This window comes from Pleurodeles waltl, chromosome 8, assembly GCF_031143425.1.
Source record: "Pleurodeles waltl isolate 20211129_DDA chromosome 8, aPleWal1.hap1.20221129, whole genome shotgun sequence".
Classification (NCBI taxonomy): Eukaryota; Metazoa; Chordata; class Amphibia; order Caudata; family Salamandridae; genus Pleurodeles; species Pleurodeles waltl.
This window is the reverse complement of record NC_090447.1, coordinates 1,438,124,734-1,438,147,871: the sequence shown is the minus strand read 5'-3', so window position 1 is coordinate 1,438,147,871 and position 23,138 is coordinate 1,438,124,734. Positions and strand designations below refer to the sequence as shown.

At 43.4% G+C, this 23,138-nt stretch overlaps 1 protein-coding gene across 1 annotated transcript in view; it reads left to right on the top strand.

The window, feature by feature from the left end:
• Positions 1-309: 309 nt before the first annotated feature.
• DSCAM (DS cell adhesion molecule) overlaps positions 310-23,138 on the top strand; it is a 1,000,736-nt gene continuing 977,907 nt past the window's right edge. The window contains exon 1 of the mRNA XM_069202587.1: positions 310-992. Coding sequence (XP_069058688.1) covers positions 950-992 — 43 coding nt within the window. The 5' untranslated portion in view covers positions 310-949. The remainder of the gene's footprint in view (positions 993-23,138) is intronic.

Genomic DNA, 23,138 nt, shown 5'->3' with positions numbered 1-23,138 from the left:
CTTCATCGTCATTACACTCCTCGCGACGCCCAAATTATCGAGATACAGTGCACCTCGGTACGAACGTCGAGGGGAGGTAGCGCATCGAATCTGTACGTCCTTCAAAACACCACCTTAAAAATATCTGCAGCGCTTCCAAGTGAATAACCGTGTGCACTTCGCGTCCGTGCAACTGCTGCCTCACTAGCAGCAACGCAGCAGCCTCGTCGCCAATGAAGGCAGGGAGGTGATGCAAAGCGCACCTGCCTCCGGTGGCATCAGCATCCCCCACAGAAAGTTCTGCGAGCCCACTGCACGTTCTGTCAGTGATGCCTTCGCCGTCGACACCTTCTGCAGCTTTAAGACGACAGAGAGCTGCCACCGACAGAGTCCTGTGATAGGGTTAGAGCGCTCCTGCGTTCCGCTGGGAGGCAGGGAAGGTTAGCAGGGGATCAGTGTGACTACCGCCGGAGCAGAGGAAAGATGTGCCTGCCTGCCCGCCTGCTGCCTGGAAGTGGTGGATGAGGGGCTGTGCGCGGCGGAGCCTGCTTCCCTGCAGACCTAGGGCTGGACGGGAACAGGGATGCTCGGATGCTTGCATTTGAGGATTTTTTCACCTGTGGACCTGCCGCTGCGAACCTGCTGGCGTCTCCTTGAGCTGACAACACACCTGGACGTTCACCACCCACCCCCGTCTTCTCTCGAGCTGCATCTCTGAAACCGGGAGGGAAAGGAGCCAAGGAGCAAGCGAGCAGGAGCGAAAAGGGAAACACTTTTGTCATTTTAAGGATAACCAAACCGGCACGGACGTCTTGAAAGCACCTGCCGGCAAAAAAAAAAAAAGGGCTGAGCCCCCGTTTTTCAGTCTGCAGTTTTGGTGTTGGTTTTCTGAAATAGGGAAATAAATACTAACAAGGAACTGAGGTGGATCGCCTAGCATACAGCTGCGACGATTGAAAGGAGCAGGGGTATGTGGATACTGGCCGCCTTCTTGCTCCAGAGCATCTTGAATGGTGAGCAACCCTTTAGTTTGTGATTCTTTCATGCCAAACGCGAGCAGGTGGAGGGTGTGCAGAGGAAAAGGGTGGATTGCCTGTCCTGTCCCTTCTGCTCCCCGGAGAGCGTTGTGTTGGCGGTGGCACACGGGAGGAAAATTGCTTCGTAATCATTTAAACTAGCTTACCTGGCGAAGTGGAATTATTACCCCATAAGCGAAGCGCACATCTGCCTCTCGAGGAGCAAGTGCCTTGCGTCGGGCATTTGATGGGCGAGGGAAAGTGTGGAATCTGACAGAAGCTGGGCACAGGTCTCACCAGGTCTGCACATCCTCAATGCATAGGAGAAGAGGGTGTGCTTATGTCAAAGATAAAAAAAAATAGCGTGACTCAGCTACTTAATAGAATGCTGAATGTCCTTTTTAATTTGTAAATTGAGGGATAGGGAGGGCGCTGTCTGTTTCAGAGCTATGTAGACCTTCTCTTGAGACCTCCATCGCTGTGAGGCGGTAGCGCGGGTGGTCACCGCACTCATGCACGCGCAACATCACCACAGACCAGCACTGCATCATTTCTTACATGGGGGGATTTATTTAATCTGCGATTACAACTGATTAATTGCAGGGGATGGGCTATAAGTTGAAAGTGGCCCCATGAAGTGTCTATTTGTGGTTGAGTATTTGTGTGTTGTTGCAAGGTGGTGTGGTAGGGGCTACACAGGAGTGTGATTTCTGTTTTATCGCTCTGGCCCGTGGGAGGGGGGGAGTATGCATTATTTACCACTTGCAGTTAATCACACAGCTACTCTACCATAGAGGTAATATCAGGTGTCCTTCAGGACGTCCACTCATCACACAACCTGTCGATTGCGCAAACGTCCAGCAGTGACGCGCGTGTGTGCATGTGCGTATGAGCGCGCGGTGGGAAGAAAGAGAGTGGTGGGGACAGGGAGCAGGAGAAAATCTTAACAGGTTCTCTTCTAAAACCCTTTCAATTCTGTAAATTTGATACCATTGATCGCATCAATGAAGTTTCAACTTTGATGCATATGTATGTCTTTCAGTATACGTGAGTCTATGTGTGTGTGTGTGTGTGTGTGTGTATATGTTTGTGTCTGTGGGTGTATGTGTGTCTGACCTTAATGGGGCAAAAGAGAGAGAGAGGGACAGGATCCCTCAAGTTGTTACTGCTTGACACTATGCATATAAAGAAATATATGATAATTTCATGTCAAATGAGGGAAGGACCGTGCTTTACATTAGGAAGTGTGTCAAATACACTGCCCACACTCATCCCTGTGGAAGCATGGATGTTACATGTCTACTGATGCATGTTTTGCTTGTGATAGGATGCTCCCAATACTATGAAAGATGATGGTTATAATTCCCAATTTGTGGCCATGGATATGTTCACAGACTCTTTTGCTTCTCAATATGTTTGTACGTGTGTGTGTGTGTGTCTGTGTGTGTGTGTGTGTGTGTGCATCAATATAAATACAGTTTGTTTATGTTGCTGGATTGATGACTATAAATACACTGCTCGTATGGGCGTGTGCATACATTAGCTTAACTACGTTTATAAATATGTATTTGCCTTCTCTTGAGTATAAATAGCCCGTTTGCATGCATGTGTTTGTACCTCTGCGTGTGTGGTCGTGTGGGTGTCTGCATGCATTAACATGAACGTATATATCAATACGTAGGTGCCTACTAGCAACTCTAAATACATTTACCGTCTGTGTCCAAGGCCATCCCTAGGCCCCTCGTGTGAATGCTTGGCTATGCTTGCATCAATGTACAGTTATTAGTTTACAAATATGTATGCCCTTACTGATAAGTTTAAATATAGTTTCCGTGTGCATATGTGTTTGTGTGCATCTTAATAAGTTGATACGTCAGTAGTAACATATGTATACATGCATAAGTGTATAGTATCAGAAACACACACACATATATATATATATATATATATATATATATATATATATATATATATATATAATATAATAAATGTGTGCATAGCTGTGGATGAATACAACCACACACACACATATCAATATTAATATTGTGTGTGTGCATGCTTGTGTGGTTATATTCATCCGCAATCGTCCACATATTTATAATGTATTATAAGAGGGAGCTCAGGCGCGGAGTAGAAACGCAGCTCTGGGAGAGGGAAGGAGGGACGTATGTCTTTTTTACCCTCCAAGTAGACCTATCTGAAGGGCTGAAGGGCGCTGGCTGAGCCACGGCCGCCGCGGGATGAAGGGCCCTCACGTCAGATTAGTCGTCTGTGGGAAGAGGAGAGTCGTTGACAGGCGAGGCATGCCCCAGAGCGTGAAGGGAGACGTGTCCGGGGAGTATGGACATACAGGGGTAAATATTATGCATCCAGCTGCACTTGATGGGGGCCCGGGCCCCCTCGGAAGCAGAGTCCTGAGCACAGCTCTGCTTTGGGATGTGCAAACAGGTGAGGGGAGTAGGCATAGCTGCTTCTCCAGAAGCTGCGTCGACTGCTACCCCCCGGATGCCATCCCTCGGGGAGGAGTTCTCTGCAGAGGGGGGCGGAGTGAGTCTGAGTAGGCGGCCTGAGATACTGGGTGAAACTGGGACCTCTTACCAGCTCTCAGAGGCAATGGCGGATTTAAAGGAGGGATTAATGAGAGCGGCCGTATTACCTCACAAAGACACGTAAATGTGTCATTGTGGCCTGGATAATCGACCAATCGTGGCCAATTACAGAGCATGGCCTTAAGATCAAATGCAAATAGGGCACTGCAAGCAGCTAGCTGGAGGGTACCTCTGACTGCCACGTCACTGCTGCAGTACCTGCAGCGCCGCCTACATTTATCTATCTATCCATCTATCTATCTATTCTTCTATCTATCTATCACATTTCAATTAAGAGTTCTGCACAGGCACATAACCACTGGTTTGACAATTTGCTGTAGCATAGTACCTCCAGTGATCGATCTATCTATCTATCTATCTATCTATCTATCTATCTATCTATCTATCTATCTATCTATCTGTGCCATGTCTCAGTTAATAGTTCTACCTAGGGACATAACCACCGGTTTGATAATTTGCTATAGTATAGTATGTGCACTGATCTATCTATCTATCTATCTATCTATCTATCTATCTATCTATCTATCTATCAATCTATCTCATTTCAATGAATAGTTCTGCCAGGCACATAACCACTGGTTTGACAATTTGCTGTAGTATAGTGCCTGCAGTGATCAATCTATCTATCTATCTATCTATCTATCTATCTATCTATCTATCTATCTATCTATTTCATTTCAATGAATAGTTCTGCCATGCACATAACCACTGGTTTGACAATTTGCTGTAGTATAGTACCTCCAGTGATTGATCGATCAATCTATCTATCTATCTATCTATCTATCTATCTATCTATCTATCTATCTATCTATCTATCTATCTGTGCCATGTCTCAGTTAATAGTTCTACCTAGGGACATAACCACCGGTTTGATAATTTGCTATAGTATAGTATGTGCACTGATCTATCTATCTATCTATCTATCTATCTATCTATCTATCTATCTATCTATCTATCTATCTATCTCATTTCAATGAATAGTTCTGCCAGGCACATAACCACTGGTTTGACAATTTTGCTGTAGTATAGTGAGTGCAGCGATCGATCTATCTATCTATCTATCTATCTATCTATCTATCTATCTATCTATCTATCTATCTATCTATCTATCTATCTATCTATCTATCTATCTATCTATCTGTCCCTCTGTGCCATGTCTCAGTTAATAGTTCTACACAGGCAAATAACCACTGGTTTGACAATTTGGAAGAGATGGGAACAAATGCTCTCGTACACCCCAAGAACATCATGACAGATAAAACCACACCAACACATCACCAACTAACAGCACAACAGCTGCACTCAACAATGCAATACATGAATTCAACATAACTCCTCAACACCACACAAGAGAGCACCAAAGAGCTCCACAGCACAACTGAGCAACACCACATTATAAAACTACAAACAATAACTCACCAAGGAAACATGGCAGAAACGAATATAAATAACCTCAACAAAACAAATACAACAACACAATGCACTAGAGACATAACATGACACCACAACAAAAGACGAACAACAGCACAACAGTTGTTTTGGATCACATCAATACAACACAACTCAAAAACACATCACAGAAACAACCTCTTTCCACAACCCATCCACCTCAAACATTTTGACCTTTATCAAATGAACATCTGCTATTCTGTACTAGATGCAGTGTACACATTCACACCTTCAAGGGGGTTCTGCTCTGAACCTATTCAATATGTGTTTAATTAGTAGCACAGTGTGTGTGTGTGGACACAACTCTCCAGTGTACCAGTGCCACATCGTCTATAACATTCATACCACCGGTGGAGAGGAAAGCAACATCTACAGCAGAAGAATAATTTGATACCATTTTAAAATAATGTCTTTAAAATAGTTCACGCGTTCCTAGCACACGTGTTTTATATTTCAGATTCTACTAAAGAGCCATAAAAGAGGGTGGCTAAATGTACTAAAATGCACATTACCAAGTACTGATGTAAATGGGTATACGCATATAATGGGCGCGCACGCACGCACACTCACAGATACACACATGTACGTGAGAGTTCGCATGCCGGGCGGCCCCTGTGCCTCCCTTGGTTGAAAGTGTAGGCAGAATCTGTGGGCATTGCACATTTTGGAGCAAAGCCCAGAATGGCACAATATGTTAGAGCCTGTTTCATTTTAAATGTGCGTGCGTGAGCTAAAGGCACACATCCGTCCAAGCCCTCCACAAATGGCGGTGCGGACGCTTTGAGGTTTTTCAGCGGGGTGGACATGGCGTGTGTTATCAGTTACAACACTTAGCCCGAGCAACCCCACTAACGTGCTGAGCTACAGAAACCGCTGCAGTGCACACTACACATAGACGCGCGCTTACATGGATGCGCACAGACGCATACCTCCGCAGATACAGACACATGCACGCACAGGAATACAAACATACATAGACGCAGGCTGAGACACATCCGCACTCAAACATACACACACATGCTGACATAGACACACTCTTAAAAATGCATGCATATGCACATCCACAACAGTTAATAAGTACATACATGCACTTAAACACATAAAAAGACAGTGATACAAACGCTCACATGCATGTTCCCACTTGAGTGTTCACATAATACATACGTGTTTTCATGAGTACATCTACACACATAAATCTACACACACACAAAAAGACATGAAGATGCACCCATATATGCACTGAGAAGAACACACATGCAGATACACAAGTGCACCAATATACGCATGCGCACACACACACTCAGACATAAACATGCACCCATACATGCACTGAGAAGCACACACGCATGCAGATACACAAGTGCACCAATATACGCACACACACACACACAGACATGAACATGCACCCATACATGCACTGAGAAGTACACAAACATGCAGATACACATGTGCACCAATATTCGCGCGCGCGCGCACACACACACAAAGAGACACGAACATGCACCCATAAATACACTGAGACGTACATACACATGCAGATACACGAGTGCACCAATATGCTGTCTCGCACACACACACTGACCTAGAATAGTGCAGTGTTGGGAAAGTGCTTCAGGTGAGACAGTGAGATGTCTAATGTTACGTCCATCACACATCATGGCCTGCTGTGGCGAATCCCTGCGCAGCCTCTGATACAACACTTGTGTAGACCGGGCTCACGGTGCCCTTGAGTGGTTTGCATGTGGCATTCTCGGTCGGCTGTTCACACATATAAATTGCCTCGCGGTGGGCCACCTGCCTTTCAGCACCGTGTGGAGGACAGCGCCGTGTTTCCGCAGCACACGGACGCACGAATAACAAGCAAAGAGGAAGCCGAGGGGAGCTGGGAACGTGCAGGGCCTGTTTGCACCCGCATCTGCATGGCAGAAGCTTACAAGATGACACGCAGGCCTTATTTATATATAATCTGTTGGACATACAACAAATTGTGCCCAAAAGGGAAAGGGGAGCCCTATCAGAAACGACGTATTGCAGCCCCGGCAGTGCCACAGCACAAGCAACTATGCAACAAGGTCACGCATGTTCATAAATACGGCTGCTGATCTATGGTGTATGAATGTTATCACCAATGCAGAGATCTATGGGCAAGCCAGATTAATGTGCAACATACAGTTTCCAATCATACTTTTGCGAATGTTGATATCTCAGTGACTTCAAATGAGCCGTACTGAATGTTCAATATGTGTCATATTGTACTGTGCCTGTCAGGCATATTTCCGTCACATTATCAAGGGACATGCTTTGCAAGGTCGGTCCAAGCACCCCCCACATTTACAAAAACCCATACAGTGCAAAGCAGAGTAAATAGGATCTAATTAAAAAAGGAAAAACAGAAAACAGGCATTGCACCTCGAGTACCACCAACCTTAATACCTATAGAACATTTAAAAGAAAAAGGGACAATTGATGTGTATTACAATATTAATTAAAATGAATAAACGGACGATGAGCAGACCCCGGTACTCAGAAGATTGGACACGTCTCGTGGGGTAGAGCTGGTGACACACATTGGCGCTACAGCACGTCATACAATACAGCAAACAGCAACGTGAATTGCGCACCATCCTTTAATGTTTTGTCGCACGTTGGGAACGATCCTTTTATAAGGCGGGAACCTCCATATGTGCTATCGTGTGCTGCTGAACGCCACGGTGTGCCTTCGTGTGATAAAAGGAGAGCAGGGCTCAGGTGTGGCGGCGGATAACAAGGCCTCCTGGGATTTGGCGTCCATGTTGTGCTGCAGTATTAGGGAGTGTACGGCACCTACGTTTGTTCATCTGCCTTATGTGTGTTGGGGACAGGGGGGATGGAAGGGGGGAGTTCGACAGACAGAAAACTCGCATTAAGAAGATTCGCTAGGAATTTTCGGGCGATAATTTTTAAAGCCTTTCGAATTTTTTTTCACAGCATTATGAATTTTGAGGATTTGAGCTCTTGATTTGCTTGTGTTTTTTTTTAAAGGTGATGTTGATTATTTCATTTGATGCTGAACGACCTACTTCGTGAAATAGATCTGCTTGTCCCTAGCTGCAGAAGCAGTGTTGTCTTGAAATAGCCTCTTTTCTCGAAAGGGCTCGTGTGCAGTGCTACAAACTTCGTCGCCATTTTTAATCTTTCTAGCTGTTTCCAGGTTTTACTGCATCTTCACTACTGACAGACTGGACTAATAGTTTCACCTAGCCATGTAGCAGTTTATAATACCCTAAGATAATGCATATACTTTCAATTTTATAGAGATATATCGCCTTGATCTAGAATTAAACAAAAATGCGTCACATGCCTCTTTAGGGGCCGGTGGTGTTCTCCCACGTCATATGGTAGGGTTTGACAAATAACATAAAATCTGATTTATGCGTCATTCACTTCTCCATGGTAACCGAGAACGCACAAAGCCACCTCTGTTTGATTTGCTGATCCGTTTTAGATATATCATTTTATCTCATATGTATATATGTGGACATAACTGAGTATCTTATTGTTGTGTACTTTAGTAGCTCAAAGAGGTTATCAAGTTTGTTTAATTAAAATAATTAAAAAAAACATACTGCTCGGTTTAGCACTTGCATCTTAAAGGGTGTGAAAGGAAATGCGTGATATTACACACACACACACACTCTGTGTGTGAAAATACACCTTCAATTAGTCCATAATTTTAATGTATTCACTGCCTGTGAAAAGTGCCTCAGAATGAGTACCATGGTATGCACCCTCTTCTCACCGTCGAAGTGATGTGGGATTTGAAATGTGCCCGCATGGCCTTCTTGGCGTTGGGGGGGGGGGGGGGAGGCTGCGACGCACGAGGGAGGTCATGGAGGGTGACGCCAGACATGTTGCTTTATTTTGTATGCATCATCAGCACCAACTAGCGGTGGAAGGGTGCATTGCAGCAGTTTAATATTTGGAGGACGTGCTTCTTTGTATCTGCAATGAAGAAATACAAAACATGATTTGAAGAGTGAGGGTAACTGCTAATTTCTGACTGATTACTAATGCACAAGCATACTGGGTGAGCAAGTAGTAAGGACAAAGAACATTGAGCTGTCTGAAGATATAGTATTTTGTGTGGGAGGTGGTATAATAAACAACTAATGGTATATCTGTACTTTGCTGACTATTGGGATACAAACACCGCAAGATTGGGTATACATTAGGCGAGGAATGTCCAGGATAGTTGGATGCATGAGCTCCTCATCAATTCCCATTTTTCAGGATTTCCACATAAGATACATTTAGATTCATCAATTCTCAATGGAATTCATTTACATAGACCAAGATAAATTTGGTGTGGATCAGCATTCCTGTATGTTGTTGGACATGCACGTGTTAAATTGAGATCTCTGTCATCGCTATCACATCTAGATCAATGCATTTTAAGGTTTTAAGGCCTGTAAAAGGAGATGGCTTTAGGTTGTTGGAAGTGAAAGGCACAGCCCTTTAAGGTCTATCTGTTTAGAAGGAGCATAGATACCAATAGTGGAGCACTGGGACATAAGGGCTGATGAGCACACTATACTTGAGCAAGTGGTAGTGTTTCACTATAAAATCACGGTTTGAAGGGCCCCTTTTTTTGTATTAGGGTCTATTACACTTTTGCTATGCCACTGATTCTGAGGTGGGAAAGAGGTCCAACAGGCCTCTTCCTCTCATATATCTTGAGGAGGAGGGATCCAAGGTAGAGTTAAGGTACTATATCCCCTATGAACATGTATGAGTGAAAGTAATTGAATGTCTAAGAAAGTCAGTGGTTTGTGATAGAATATAGGTCAGACTGATTTGCCTTGTGGTTCTTGAAGGTATTTATAATCTGAACTTGATTCTCAAGAAGGTGCTGAATTGAGAGAAATGGGCCATTGAAAACATTTTCAGGTAGCTTTGAAAAGCATGGAACTTTGACAGGTTGCTCAGCAATGCCAATCCCAAGCATATGATAAACACATACTAATTAAAAACATATTCATGGGCCTTTAGGGGAGTAGCATCTGCTACTAGTGCCTGAAAAGAGGCAGTAGGCATGGGGGGTGTGAGGAAATTCCAGCCTTCTTCATTTTATCTACTCCATCATTCCTCCATGACCTTCTCTATTGAGGTGAGTGTGATGTCTTCAGTTGACCCAATCGATTCGATTGAGGTCAGTGTGATGGCCTCAGTTGATCCCAATCTACTCAAATGAGGTCAGCATGCTCACGTCAGTTGATCTACTAGAGACCAGTGTGATGTCCTTGGTTGATCCTGATCTGCTGTATTGAGGTTTATTGTGATGGCTTCACTTGATACCAATCTATTCTATTGAGGTCATTGTGATGACCTCAGTTAATGCATACTGATGTGCTCTGGTGAGGCCACTCTGGTCACTTCGATTGTTGCTGGTCATGCCCTCCCACCACCCCTCATCCCACAACAATTTATACAAATAGGAAACATTTTTATCGTTAAAATGACACCAAAACAACAAAAATCCAATCCAATATAGGGAACCCAAGATACAAAATCCTAAAGATTAAACACTTTCTAGTGCTTAAAAACCTATAGTGCCAACTTGGGACATCTGGTCGCACTTGACCAGGACAAAGTCAAAGTTTGAGGCTGACCACAATGGAGCCCTGGTTGGATACACTAAGCCCCGGTCAAAATGTTATCTTCAGACTTAGAAACCTTTGTGAAGCTTTTCTCTTGACGTTGTGCGATCCCCTCTAGCAGGTCACTTTCGATGCAACATTATTGGATTGCTTTTTTTCAAGGCCTTGGTTAAACCCTGGAAGTCTGGAGCTCTGGAGTTTCAATGCGATGAACCTGAAATACAGGCTGGATCGTGGTTGAAGGTAGTCAGCTTGTCCACTTAAGGAGCTTTTTCCAAAAGTTGCTCTTTACTTCTCCAAACATATGGAAATTCTTCCTGAAGTTGCCTTTGAGGGTTCAAAGTGTCCAAAACACACATCCAAGGGTCTAGAGGCTCTGAGATGGTCCTTGGAAGTTTGGAACTAAAATTCCCACAATGCACCTGGCCGAATCCTTAAAAGTCCACTGGACGCACCACAGACTGGGGACTTCTTGAGGGAGCTGGTACAGGGAAGTGCTGTCAACCTGATGCTTTCAGGGAATCAACTCTTTAGTCCTTATGAAAGCAAGGCAAAGTCTTCAGGGTTGTTGTACCCAGTGTGCAGCAGGAGCAGACCTTCATAATGCAATCCTTTGGGGTGCTCACCAGGGTTCCAGCATGGCAGTCCTTCTTCTCCTTGTAGTTTCAGGCAGCAGATCAGAGTTGCTATGCAGCTCTCACATATTTTTTTAATGATCTGGGGTGACAAACAAGGGGGCACCCCTGTCCAATGAGGTACCGTGTGCCACCCAAAAGCATGACAGCTTTCCCCAAAGTATGGCATATTCTTGTCCCACAAAGCACTGCACTTTAAAATTCAAGATTGGTATTCCTCTCCAGGAGAGTAAGACCTGGCTAAACCAACCTACCGGTGTGGCTCATTTCCATTAGCACTCCCTCTCCAGACCTTCTACAAATTCTATTCCTGGGCTTGCCAACTGGCTTGGGGGGTACAGGAAGAGGAGGTAGGCCTGGTTGCATTCCCAACTGTCCTGCTCTCTTAGAAGCCCAGTTTGATTTACCCAGCCTCTTTTCTGGCCTGTTCTCTGCAGCTAACCTCTGCTCTGCGCAGGCCTTTTATCACCTCATCAAAGCAACTTGGCTAAGCCTGTTAAGGCCGACCTATCAGGAGAGGCTGCTAGAAGGCTGGATTTTGGCTCACAGAAAATAAAGTCCAATAACTTCTCTTCTGTTTTAGTTATGATACATTCAACAGTGACACGTTGTTGGACTTATCATTACCATCTTTTAAGTCCCTGAATGACATTTTAGGTCATTCATAGCAATATTTATACTTGAATAAAACATTCCAATGTTAGCCTATGGAGCTAAGTATCTACAATGGGGAAAACAAAATTAGCAGTTTTCCCCTCACAGGGCGTATAAAACATCTTTTATAATGTCCCTGCTTATAGTTACATGGTATCCCACCCCGGGGGCACCCATAGGAGGCCTTAGAGGTGACTTCTATGTTCATAAAAAGGTAGATTAACACTCAGGAAGTACCTTTAATTCCAAAGTCTAATTTGCATATATTTTACTTTTAAAGACAGTCTGCAAAGCAGGGCTGTCTTTAAAAATGACAGCAGGCAACACAGCAGTACACATTCCAGTGCAGGAAATCTACTCGGCCTCTAAACCTCCCTGCCCTATTATACTAGGGACTTATAGGTAGTTTGAATCCCATCTGCCTTCTTATATACTAGGGGCTTACAGGGGTCTGTTACTGCCGATTGTAATTATACCTAATTACCATATACCTTTTTAATCAGATCACTGGCCTTAGGTCTGGTTGGCAGGGCCCAGGGCACAGTCAGAGTCAGTTACCACCAGTATCAGTCAAAAAAATGGGGGTGAGCAGGGCTAAAAGGATGATTTTCTCATATGTGCCAAAATACCTTTATAACAACAAGTAAAAGTATAGTTATGTTGTCAATGAGAAAATACAAATGAACAATTTTAGCAGTGAATATGTAGAATGACAGCAGGTCAAATATTATGTCATGTGATTATGTATTTCTATTAGGCCAGCATAATTTCTTGTGTTGCCAGTATGTGGAAGTAAGGATTAGGGGTGTTGGTAGGATATTGGTGGCTGGTGGGCAGATAAAGTGTACTTGACCAGGTGTACTCACAGTTCTTTATTTGTATATAGCGCTGTTGCTAAGAAGAGATATCATCATGATATACCTGCATATTTTCTCTGTATGGTGCTTTGTTAAAATATCTAGCATCAAGAAGCCTATATTTCTATGTTGTACTTTATAAAACTGATACAAATATAAAATCGAGCAAGTAAATTAGTGCAATTGTATTGAGTGGTCATGGTAACCCGAACTACATCTAGGTGCTTGGATTTTAGCGCACATTCAAAGATGCAGACTTGGATGTTGGAAGTGAACTTCAACCAGACCGGTGCCATACTGCTCATAGTGTGCTCCCGCCTACTCAAGTGGATATATGTGTGCTGTTTCAGAGCTACATAATAAGTATAACTACAAAACAGTGATGGATGGAATACGTGAATAAATCTCAGCCACTGATAATCACCCGGGTCGCATCCCAATCAATTATTTAGCACACCATGCCACCTCAGTTTGGACCCAGCTGTATACAAATCAGTCTTGACCCAGCTCCAATAGGAACAGTCCAGCCCAAACTGCCAAGCCAGATTCTCCCTGAACCGGAACACATACATCCCAGGACCGGTTACGCCCTAGTTATGGGCTCATCAGCCGTGTGCAGCTTGGTTCCAGTGACACAGTGTGCACGGGACCCACATCTGGGCGTTCCCGTCCCACTTAGGCAACACAATAAGTATACAAAACAGTGATGGATGGAATACTTGAATTGATCCCAGCCACTGGTCAGAACTATGGCCAGTTGACACCAGTAGGTGCCATTTCTCCATTTAGATTAAAATAGTAGTTGTTCTTAATGTGGCACTAGGCCAAGCAGGAAGCAGGAGGAAGAGAAAAAGAAGCATCATTGGTGATTGGGCAAAAAAGTTATGGTTCAAGACATTTTGTGCCTGTACTGCCTGCTACCCTAAAACTAAGCCAGTACTGCCTGCCCTATGCATTTTATACCCGAACAGATGGCGTACAGTCTCTACAATTAAAGAGTAACATTGTGCATTTTTTGTAATAGGTGTTCACAGAGGTAACTATATAAAAAGTTCATTACATTCTGTTGTTGATGGAACACGACATGCTCATATGATAAAGAAACACAAAGATCATTTGAGCCACAACAATAGTGTAACCAGGGAAAGTGTTAGCCAAGGTTGTCTAAGGCATACCAGGTACCTAGAAGCATTCATGGATGGCTTCCTCAAGAATTACTGTACCCTTTAGTAGGCACAGCGTTATGCTGTGAGGCCAGGCGGGTCCACAGTTTGATGCAACACTACAGGTGGTTGAAGCCCAAACGCTTTCTACTGACTTCATTCCTAAAAATAAATATTTCTTATCGGTCTATTGGTGCTCAACGCAAAGAGGGTTAACCACCAATGTTTCCATATACAAAAGACATTTTATAAAAATAAAGAATGAGAGGTACTCAAATTATATCGTAATTTATCTATTCAATCTCAAACATTTATATTCGCTTTAACATTTAGAGCTCCAAGTTTTTGACTATTATCCCAAATATTGGTCTCCAGTTTCACAAACCCATCCAAAGAAAGTGTCTCCAATTTTCTTGAGCGGAAAATAAACAATAAAACACATTTTCCACTCAAGAAGATTGGAGACATTTTCTTTGGATGAATTTGTGAGACTGGAGACCAATACTTGGGTCCACAGCTTGCTCTTCATTGAAGTAGGAGACACGATATTGGATGACACCATCACAAGCTTGGATTTGAATTGATGGCTTTGCTGAATATGTGCACAAATATGTAGTTTAGATTGTGTCACCATCCACGGCCTTCCAGCAATGATGCTAGTGGGCGAGTATCATGATAGAGGGGTGTTAGGAGCTCACTGCCTCTGTCCAGGAAGACAGAAGATATGTCAACCTTCTTTTTTCACATTTTGTGTATTATTTGTAAACCTGGCACATAGTCTGCCAGGATGCTAGTTTCCTCTTGTTGTGTGTGTGTGTGTGTGTGTGTGGTGTGTGTGTGCCTCCTTCATATAAGGATGCAGTGGCCTCAAGATGGTAAACGTGCACACAGAATTACTACAGAGGTACATATATGTATGTATGAAAGTGAAAAACTGAGGCCCTGATTTATACTTTTTGATGCAAACCTGTGTCAGCGCAGGTTTGCGTCAAAAAGTTTACCACCGGCTAACGCCATTCCTGGACGCCAACCGGGCGTCATATTTAAGGAATGACGCTAGCCGGTGGTAAGGCCCAGTTAGCGTCAAAATACATGACGCTAACGGGGTGGGAGAGGCGTAGGGGAAACAGGAGGCTGTGCGTCAAAAAATGACGCTAGTCAGGTTAGAGTCAGAAAAATAACTCTAACCTGACTAGCATCACTTTTTGACGCACAACCCCCATGGACATGACTCCTGTCTTAGTAAAGACAGGAGTCATGCCCCCCTGCCCAATGGCCATGCCCAGGGGACTTAAGTCACACAGTGCCAAGTTAGGCCCACCTATGGCACTTAGAAAAAAAAATTAAAACTTACCTGGACTTACCTGGGATGGCTCCCCCCATCCTTAGGTGTCCTCCAGGAGTGGCTGGGGGTGGGTGGGGGTGTCCCTGGGGGCAGGGAAGGGCACATGTGGACTGCTTCCATGGTCTCTGACCATGGAAATGAGCCCACAGGTCCCCTAATGCCTGCCCTGAACCAGGCGTTAAATAATGGGGCTAAGAAGTCTTAGCACCATTATTTAAGGCCCGCCTCCTCCTGTGCATGATTTTTGCACGGGAGGATAAATAAGGCACAAAGGCCTTAGAGTAATTTTTTGCCCAGGAACGCCTACCTTGCATCTCATTGACACAAGGTAGTTTTCCGCAAGACGGGTCTAGCATAAAAAAAAAAAAAAAAAATACATATAAATAAATGTGTGCCGGATCCGGTACAAACAGAGTGTAAATATGCCCCTAAGAGACTTATCTAACCTGCCTGTTTCTGTACATAGTAGGCTGTGTTTATTCTCCACCTCTGATTTACAGTAACCATGATACAATCTTCTGTAATAATAAAAATGATAATAATAATAGATTATATAATATATGCTGTTAAGTCAGTGTACCCTATCTAGGGACTTTGTTTGACATTATATTGGTTTATGGATTTATTATAAAATGTGCTGCTCCCAAACTCCAAAAGCCCAAAGCAACAAAGTTTTAATACTATTTCTCTTCAGGCCACTAAAGTCTGTGAAGCCTTGGAGTTTTCCAAATAAATCCAGTAGACATTGTTTTGGAAATGTAAATCCCAGGACAGGAACAGTTTTATCTGTAACATGGAATCGCATACTATTGCTATTTTAATAGATGCACGAGGTCTGAGGCAGGTATATAGTTTTCAGGCTTATTGAAGTTGACAACGATGGTGCAGAATAGGAAAAAAGTATGGAGACCTTTTAGAAGGCGCATGAAACCTACTACACTCAGGGGCAGCTTTACTATTTTGTCATGCAACGCAGTGCACAGCATCAACCAAATTTGCTGTCTCACTCTGTGTTGGCCAAGGGGCAAAACACAGCACAGAGACATAGCTAATATTGACCCGCTGCTGTTATCTCTTGTGCTGCCCCCTTTAAGGCTGCCTTTCATGACACTCTAGTTGGCACCATGGTACGGAGCTGAGTTTGCACCGGTTAGCATAGGATTTGTACTGGGAGCATACTTTCCCAGAACCACTTCCTATGTCTAGACAAACATAGAAGGACGCCAGGCACTGCATGCGTGTGTGCATTCCAGCACTCATGTAACCTGTGCGCATTTTTGAGAAATGAAAATATTTCTTCTTCTTAGCACCTGCTTCAAGGGGGCGTTAGTTTTTGACACAAAGCACCGTCTGGCTATATTAGTAGATCCTACTTTGCGTCCAAACTACGGGTGTTTGCATTGTAATGCCCCAGCAATGCCCTCTGGACAAACATTGTTTGCACTTATAAAGGGCATGCTTCTAGTGCGAAATACATTTTCACCTACTTAGGTGAAAGACTTTTGATTACTTTTTCAACACAAAACAAAGTGACTGCATTTACCATGATGCATTGGGGCTAACTTTTTGCTGGAGTGTGAGGCAGTGTGCTCCCTTTTTTCTTTTTGTCCAATGACTGCTCCCTTGAGCTAACGAGCTGACGAGCTCTGGTGAGGCACCTGTGCGCCAGTGAGTGGTACATAAACCTGAGAAGACTTTTGGTGGCATTTCAAGCAACCCCACAGACTTGGCTGCTCTCTGCTGATGACGGGCTAAACCTAGAAACACGTGTCCAGAGACACACAGCACTTGCTGCACCTACTTAGGTGAAAGACTTTTGATTACTTTTTCAACACAAAACAAAGTGACTGCATTTACCATGATGCATTGGGGCTAACTTTTTGCTTGAGTGTGAGGCAGTGTGCTCCCTTTTTTCTTTTTGTCCATTGTTTGCACTTATAAAGGGCATGCTTCTAGTGCAAAATACATTTTCTGCTGGAAAGTAAATACTAATGCGTTGCTTTACATCGCTTTGCATAACTTTACAGGGGCGAAAAGTATTAGTAAATCAGAGGTTTTGATATGTATTCCTTTCTTTCATTCTGTTCCCCTCGCTGTCTACCCTCCCATCTTTATTTCTCCGATACACATCTCGTTTTCCCTTTCACCATCTTTATTTTTCCTTTCTTATAAGTTCTAGTCCCTCTCACCTTCTCTGCAGCTGTAACTTTGTCTTGTACATTTTCGCCTCTCTTTTTCTTATCTCCGCATCCACGCTCCAGCCCTTGCCACCCACCTGCCTCTCTCGCCTCTGGTGACTGTTTCGCGCGCACCCTCCTCTCTCGCTCCCTCGCCTCCCTCCCTTCCCCGCGCTGTACAAGCCATCCAAAGACACGGTCTTGTCAGGCGGAGGCAGTTTTGCATTTTTAATTGGTCGTGTCATGGCTTTGCTGCTGCTTTTGACATGTTTACAGCCCGGGGTGCCGCTGTTTCTCGGTTGATAAGCATTCGCAGCAGGGCAGTAGCCTGGGCCTTACGTGTTTCCAGCAACAGGCCAATTGCTTGGGGAATGCAGAAAGATCCAGGCCAAGCCTAGCAACATAGTGACGTCACTTACATCCACTGAAGGCAAGTGGACAAGGCATGTTGAAGACAGATTGAAGGTGTGTAAATTCACTCGTGCAATTAACCCAGATAAATCCCAGCCCCTGCGTGCGCGCCAGCTAGGGTCCCTTTCAGAAGTACGTGGTTTTATTTTATAAAGTGTCCGCTGTTCCCTTTTTCATAACCTTCTACTGTATAATACGCCCCACGATAACCTGGGTGACAATACCACACCCTGCAACCCTGGGGGTGAGGGATTAGCTGAGTTTCTTATAATGGCCGACATTCCGAGTTTTGAACACGTGGAAAAGGTGCATTCCAGATTTTGCACGTCACAGATGTGGACGACACGTTAATACCGGGTGCTTTCTCCCATTACGAGGTACAGGCTACGGCTCTTTCATATGACTGGTGCATCGGGCTCCCCATACCTTTGGAGTATGACTACTGATGGTGCAGTATTACCGCACCATCCAGAGTTTTACAGGATGCATGAGAAACGTGGATGCCTACACTGCACCATTCCGAGGTTAGCTCCACACAATGAGTATAACACAGTAATACCCAGAAAGAAGCATGCTGTGAAAAAAATATTGGGTGGTAAAGTTACAGGAAACCCAGGAATCAAGCGCAAACACAAAATTCTTAAAATGTGTGAGTACATTTTCACGTGTAGTATATATAGATGTGAGAAAACAGGGATGATTGCAGAGGCCCCCTAACTTTTTGCCCCCATTTTTCACTTTTCTGCTGGTGTTTTTCTGACTCTAATGGTGCCCTGGGTACTGCTAACCAGCCCCAGGGCCTGTGCTCTGTGTAACATGAGTATGTAAATTTGGCTAATTATAATTGGCTATATCAACCTACCTATAAGTCCCTAGTATATGGTAAGGCATGTAGGTTTAGGACCCCAGCATAGGTAGTGTACCCATAGGTGCACTGCTGAGGTGCTCAGTGACATTTTAAAGGCAGGCCTGCCTTGCTGGCTGCTTTTAAATTAAAGTTACATGCAAATTCGACTTTGAATTAAAAGTACTTCCAAAGTCTAAACTACCTTATTTGTACATATAAGTCACCCCTAAGGTGTGCCCTATGTGCCCCTAGGGGTTAGGTGCCATGTGACAATAAGCAGGAACCTTCTAAAATAGTTGTATAAGCCCTGGTGAGGTAAAACAGCCAAATTTGTTTTTCCCTCATTGTAGTGAATGGTCTCCATAGGCTAGAATGGGGAGACTTTATTTTAATTTATAAAGTCCCCTTGAGTGGCAGATACATTAGGTTTGGTATCAAATTAATTGTTCTACTAAATCCCACAATTTATAATTGTTGGATTTAATATAACTTGTTCAGGGAAGGAATTTTAAACTCTACCTGAAAGTTGCAAACTTCAGCCCTGTAGTGCTCTGCTCTGATTGGCCAGCATCTGGCAACCTGGCCAGGCTGAATGATGAGGTGGGAAGTAGCCTGGGCTCAGCACACAGGAATATGCCCTGGGGAGGAGAACTTCCCTCAAGCAGAATGAGAGGCAAGAAGGGGGAGGGCTAAAAAACGTGTCTTCAAAGGCAGGGAAGGACATTTGGAGCAATCCAGTACCTCCCTCACATCCTGCGAAGCCAGATAATTAGGTGTCCCTCTGATTAGATTAGGGGAGGGCAGGTTCCTTTTGTCAAGATTCCACCTAATTTCTGCCCCGTTTTCTATGCAGATAAATAGTACACACCTTAGTTAAACCTGCAAAGTCACTTCTCAATGCAATCACTTTGTGATGCCACACTTTTTCCTGGTGGGTTTTTAAACATTTGAGCACTTACCATTTTGGTTAAGCCACCCTGGACACTTGTAGCTCGCCTGTACCTTTTAACAGTCCTCAGCACCAGCACCTTCACCAGATGGCCTTTTAAAAATGTGAGCCTCTTTTTAGTCTCACAAAGCTACCTTGCACCCCTGTTGTCTGCTCAGATATTTTAATTGCATTTAGCGATATATTACACTAATTCTTATTTTTATATCACAAGCATCAGCACTTTATAGAGAATTACTTATTCTATAAAATGACATAAGTACTGTGTAAATCATGTAGATTCTTTCTACCACGCATCATTGCATGCACTTTTATTGACCTCTCAAGAAGTTTTGATTTTATATTCCTGTCTTTGAATTCAGTAATACCTTTGAGCATGGTGTTCCATGTTAGGATTTTCAGTAATTGAACATTAATTAATTCCCTCCATCTACTGACCCAGATTCTGTAATTCAAGATAAGATGTGGAATGTCAAATGGGCTCTCTGTATGTTGCTGCAGTACATTATAGTTGTAATAGAGAATATATAACTTTTGAATATTTGTCATAAGAATAGAGTTCATTATGCAACACAGTAAAAGCCCTGGAAAACTCACGGCCATACAACATCTAAAGCACTCAGAATCCATTCGGGTCACAATGTTATGCTACATAGATCTCCTCAATCATTTGACAATGAACAAGCATACTTTTAAAGATACACTGGTCCAGGCATTGCTGAAGAAAGAGTTCATGGCTAATTAAAGGTTGACAATGAAATACAGGTTTATGTTTGAAGAGACAAGATGAAGGTGAGCATGATGAAGCTGGCCTCCTGATTGTTACCCCAGTCCTAACAAATCAGAGGCCACACTACCTGTCAATTGAAACCGATATTATGATCTGTAAAAGTATTCTACAAGATGATACTCTTTTTATAGCCAGCATTTCCTGAAGAAAGAAGGACTTTCCAGTTTTTGCATAGCTGATGACATCACAAAATGAAATCATACAATCTCAGACCTCGTTGATAACAGAGGAAACGTTCATATGACTCTTGATGTTTGAAATATTGCAGGAAATTAAACCATGTAGAGTAAGGAATCAAATGAAATTACATAATGGTGACTATGATGAGACCAGAATGTTCATCTGAAGGAGTTGGCCTGACACAATCAATACTCCTACATCAATTAAAGGGGCCACACAGTGAATTATGTCACATTACATATCAAACACCAGCTGACGTCAACAAAGAAGGCAACATTCTAGAATGGATAATGTTGGTTACTGTTAGAGATGAATGACTGGGAGAAGAAAGTTGTTTTTTTCTTACATTTAATGTCTCGTTTATGTTTAAAAATACATTGAACAATTTAGTCCTTGAAAAGACCTTGACTTATTCACAGCTCATACATCCTCACCCCCTGTTTCCTGCAATAATGCAGTATTCTTTTAAACCCATAGTCCAGATTCTGGGCTAATTCTATAAGGTTTTGGTAGTGTTAGTGTGTTACATAGAGAATTATAGATAGGTAACTGTGAATTACAGGGAGGTTTTTCACCAAGGGGTTCTGAGCAGTGCTTGATTTGAGCTAGTGGTTCCTAGTGGGGGCCACTGGCACTTATTTTTGGGGACCAGCACTTATTTTTCAGGATCAGGTATTTCCTGAGATCAAAATATGGAAAAACACACAAAGGGAAAAGAAGGAGAAAGAGAAAGACAGAAAAAAGGTCACAAAGGGAGAAAGGAGGAATCTGCAAAAGTGAGGTAAAAGGGGAGGGAGCATTTTATCGTGGATTAAAGAGGCCTGAGATGGATTAAAGATTACACAGCCTTGGTTTTCAGCACATTAACATTTAATAGTGCATCCACAAGCTTATGAGCATAGATGTAGGCACTGGCACTCATTCTTCTATAAAAAAAAACACTGGTTCTAAGTGACATGAAATAGACAAAGAGAGTGAAGTTCAAGTTGTTTATGATGTCACTCAGAACCCTAAGGTGAAAAACATCCCTCAAGTTAACGTTTCACTCATCTATCAATTTATGTTATGTATGGCCCCCAAAATAATCTGTCCTTGCTTTAACCGAAGAGGCAGAGGAATAATGGGGAGTCATATATAAAGGCTTCTCCTCCCTGCCCCCAATAAAAAAAAAATGGCAGCTGCCAGCCATCCCTATCACTCTCTGCGCCTTCTCTTACTTCTGCTGCAGAAGTTGTGCTTCTTGATTTCCTGCTCTGCTCTGGCAGGCTCTCAGAGAGCCCAGAAAGAGCAGGATAGAGCTTGTTCAGCAACAGTGGCTAACAGCTTTTGTTAACAACCGTTGCTGCGTGATAACAGTGCGTTACTGGATTTGAATCCAATTATTCACACTAATGGCTCTCTTCTACAGCCATGCTAAACATATAGAATTATGGATGGGTAACAATAAATTATGGGATGTTTTCATTGAGGGGTTCTGAGTGACATCAAATAGGCAACAAGAGCAAAGCTTGAGTTGTCTATAATGTTGCTCAGAACACCGAGGTTAGAAACATCCCATAATTCTATTTTTACTCATCTATAATTTTATATATGCCCCCCCCCCAAAAATCACCTGCTCCTGCTTTCAGCTGTTACGCAGGAATAGAGGAGTAATTGGTGAGGCATAAATAACATGTCCTCTGTTTTGTATCCCTATCACAAGGGTAAAAAAAAAAAAAACTTACCTGCCATCCATGACCAACCCCCACCATCTTCCCTGTCTTCCTTTCCCCTCCTGCAGCTGTGCTTTTCACTTCAATTTAAAACACATAAGGTGCGCTGCACTGACAGGCTTTCAGAGGGCCCTGTCAGCCTTGCCTGGAAGGCCATTATGACCAAGGAACAGTGGGTAACATGATTTGTTCTCAACTGTGTTAGAAATGGGGTCTCTAGTTGTCAGTGGTTTGCACCCTGTCCAAGTAGGGACCCTCACTCTAGTCAGGGTAAAGGAGTCACACAGCTAGGATAACCCCTGTTAACCCCCTTGGTAGCTTGGATCAAGCATTCAGGCTTATCAGCAATGTGTAAAGTATTTGTACATACACACAAACACACACACACACACACACACAGTAACACAGTGAAAACACCACAAAAGTATTCCACACCAATTTAGAAAAATAGCCAATATGTATCTGAGTAAAACAAGACCAGAATGACAGAAATCCAACATACACAAGCACACGTGATTTTAAGAATTACAGGTAGCATAGCGCTTAGAATCATAATAGCTCCAACTGGGGCTATCACAGTGGCTTCAAGGAGTTGCTTCCAGCAGTCCGGTGCCAACCACGAGGGAGCACGGGTCGCCTTTGGAGTTGTATAAACCCCAGTTACAGTACCTTAGAAAACGATGAGGAAACAAAGGTGCTGCATGTTGTCGGAAAGGTGAGGCGTCGCTA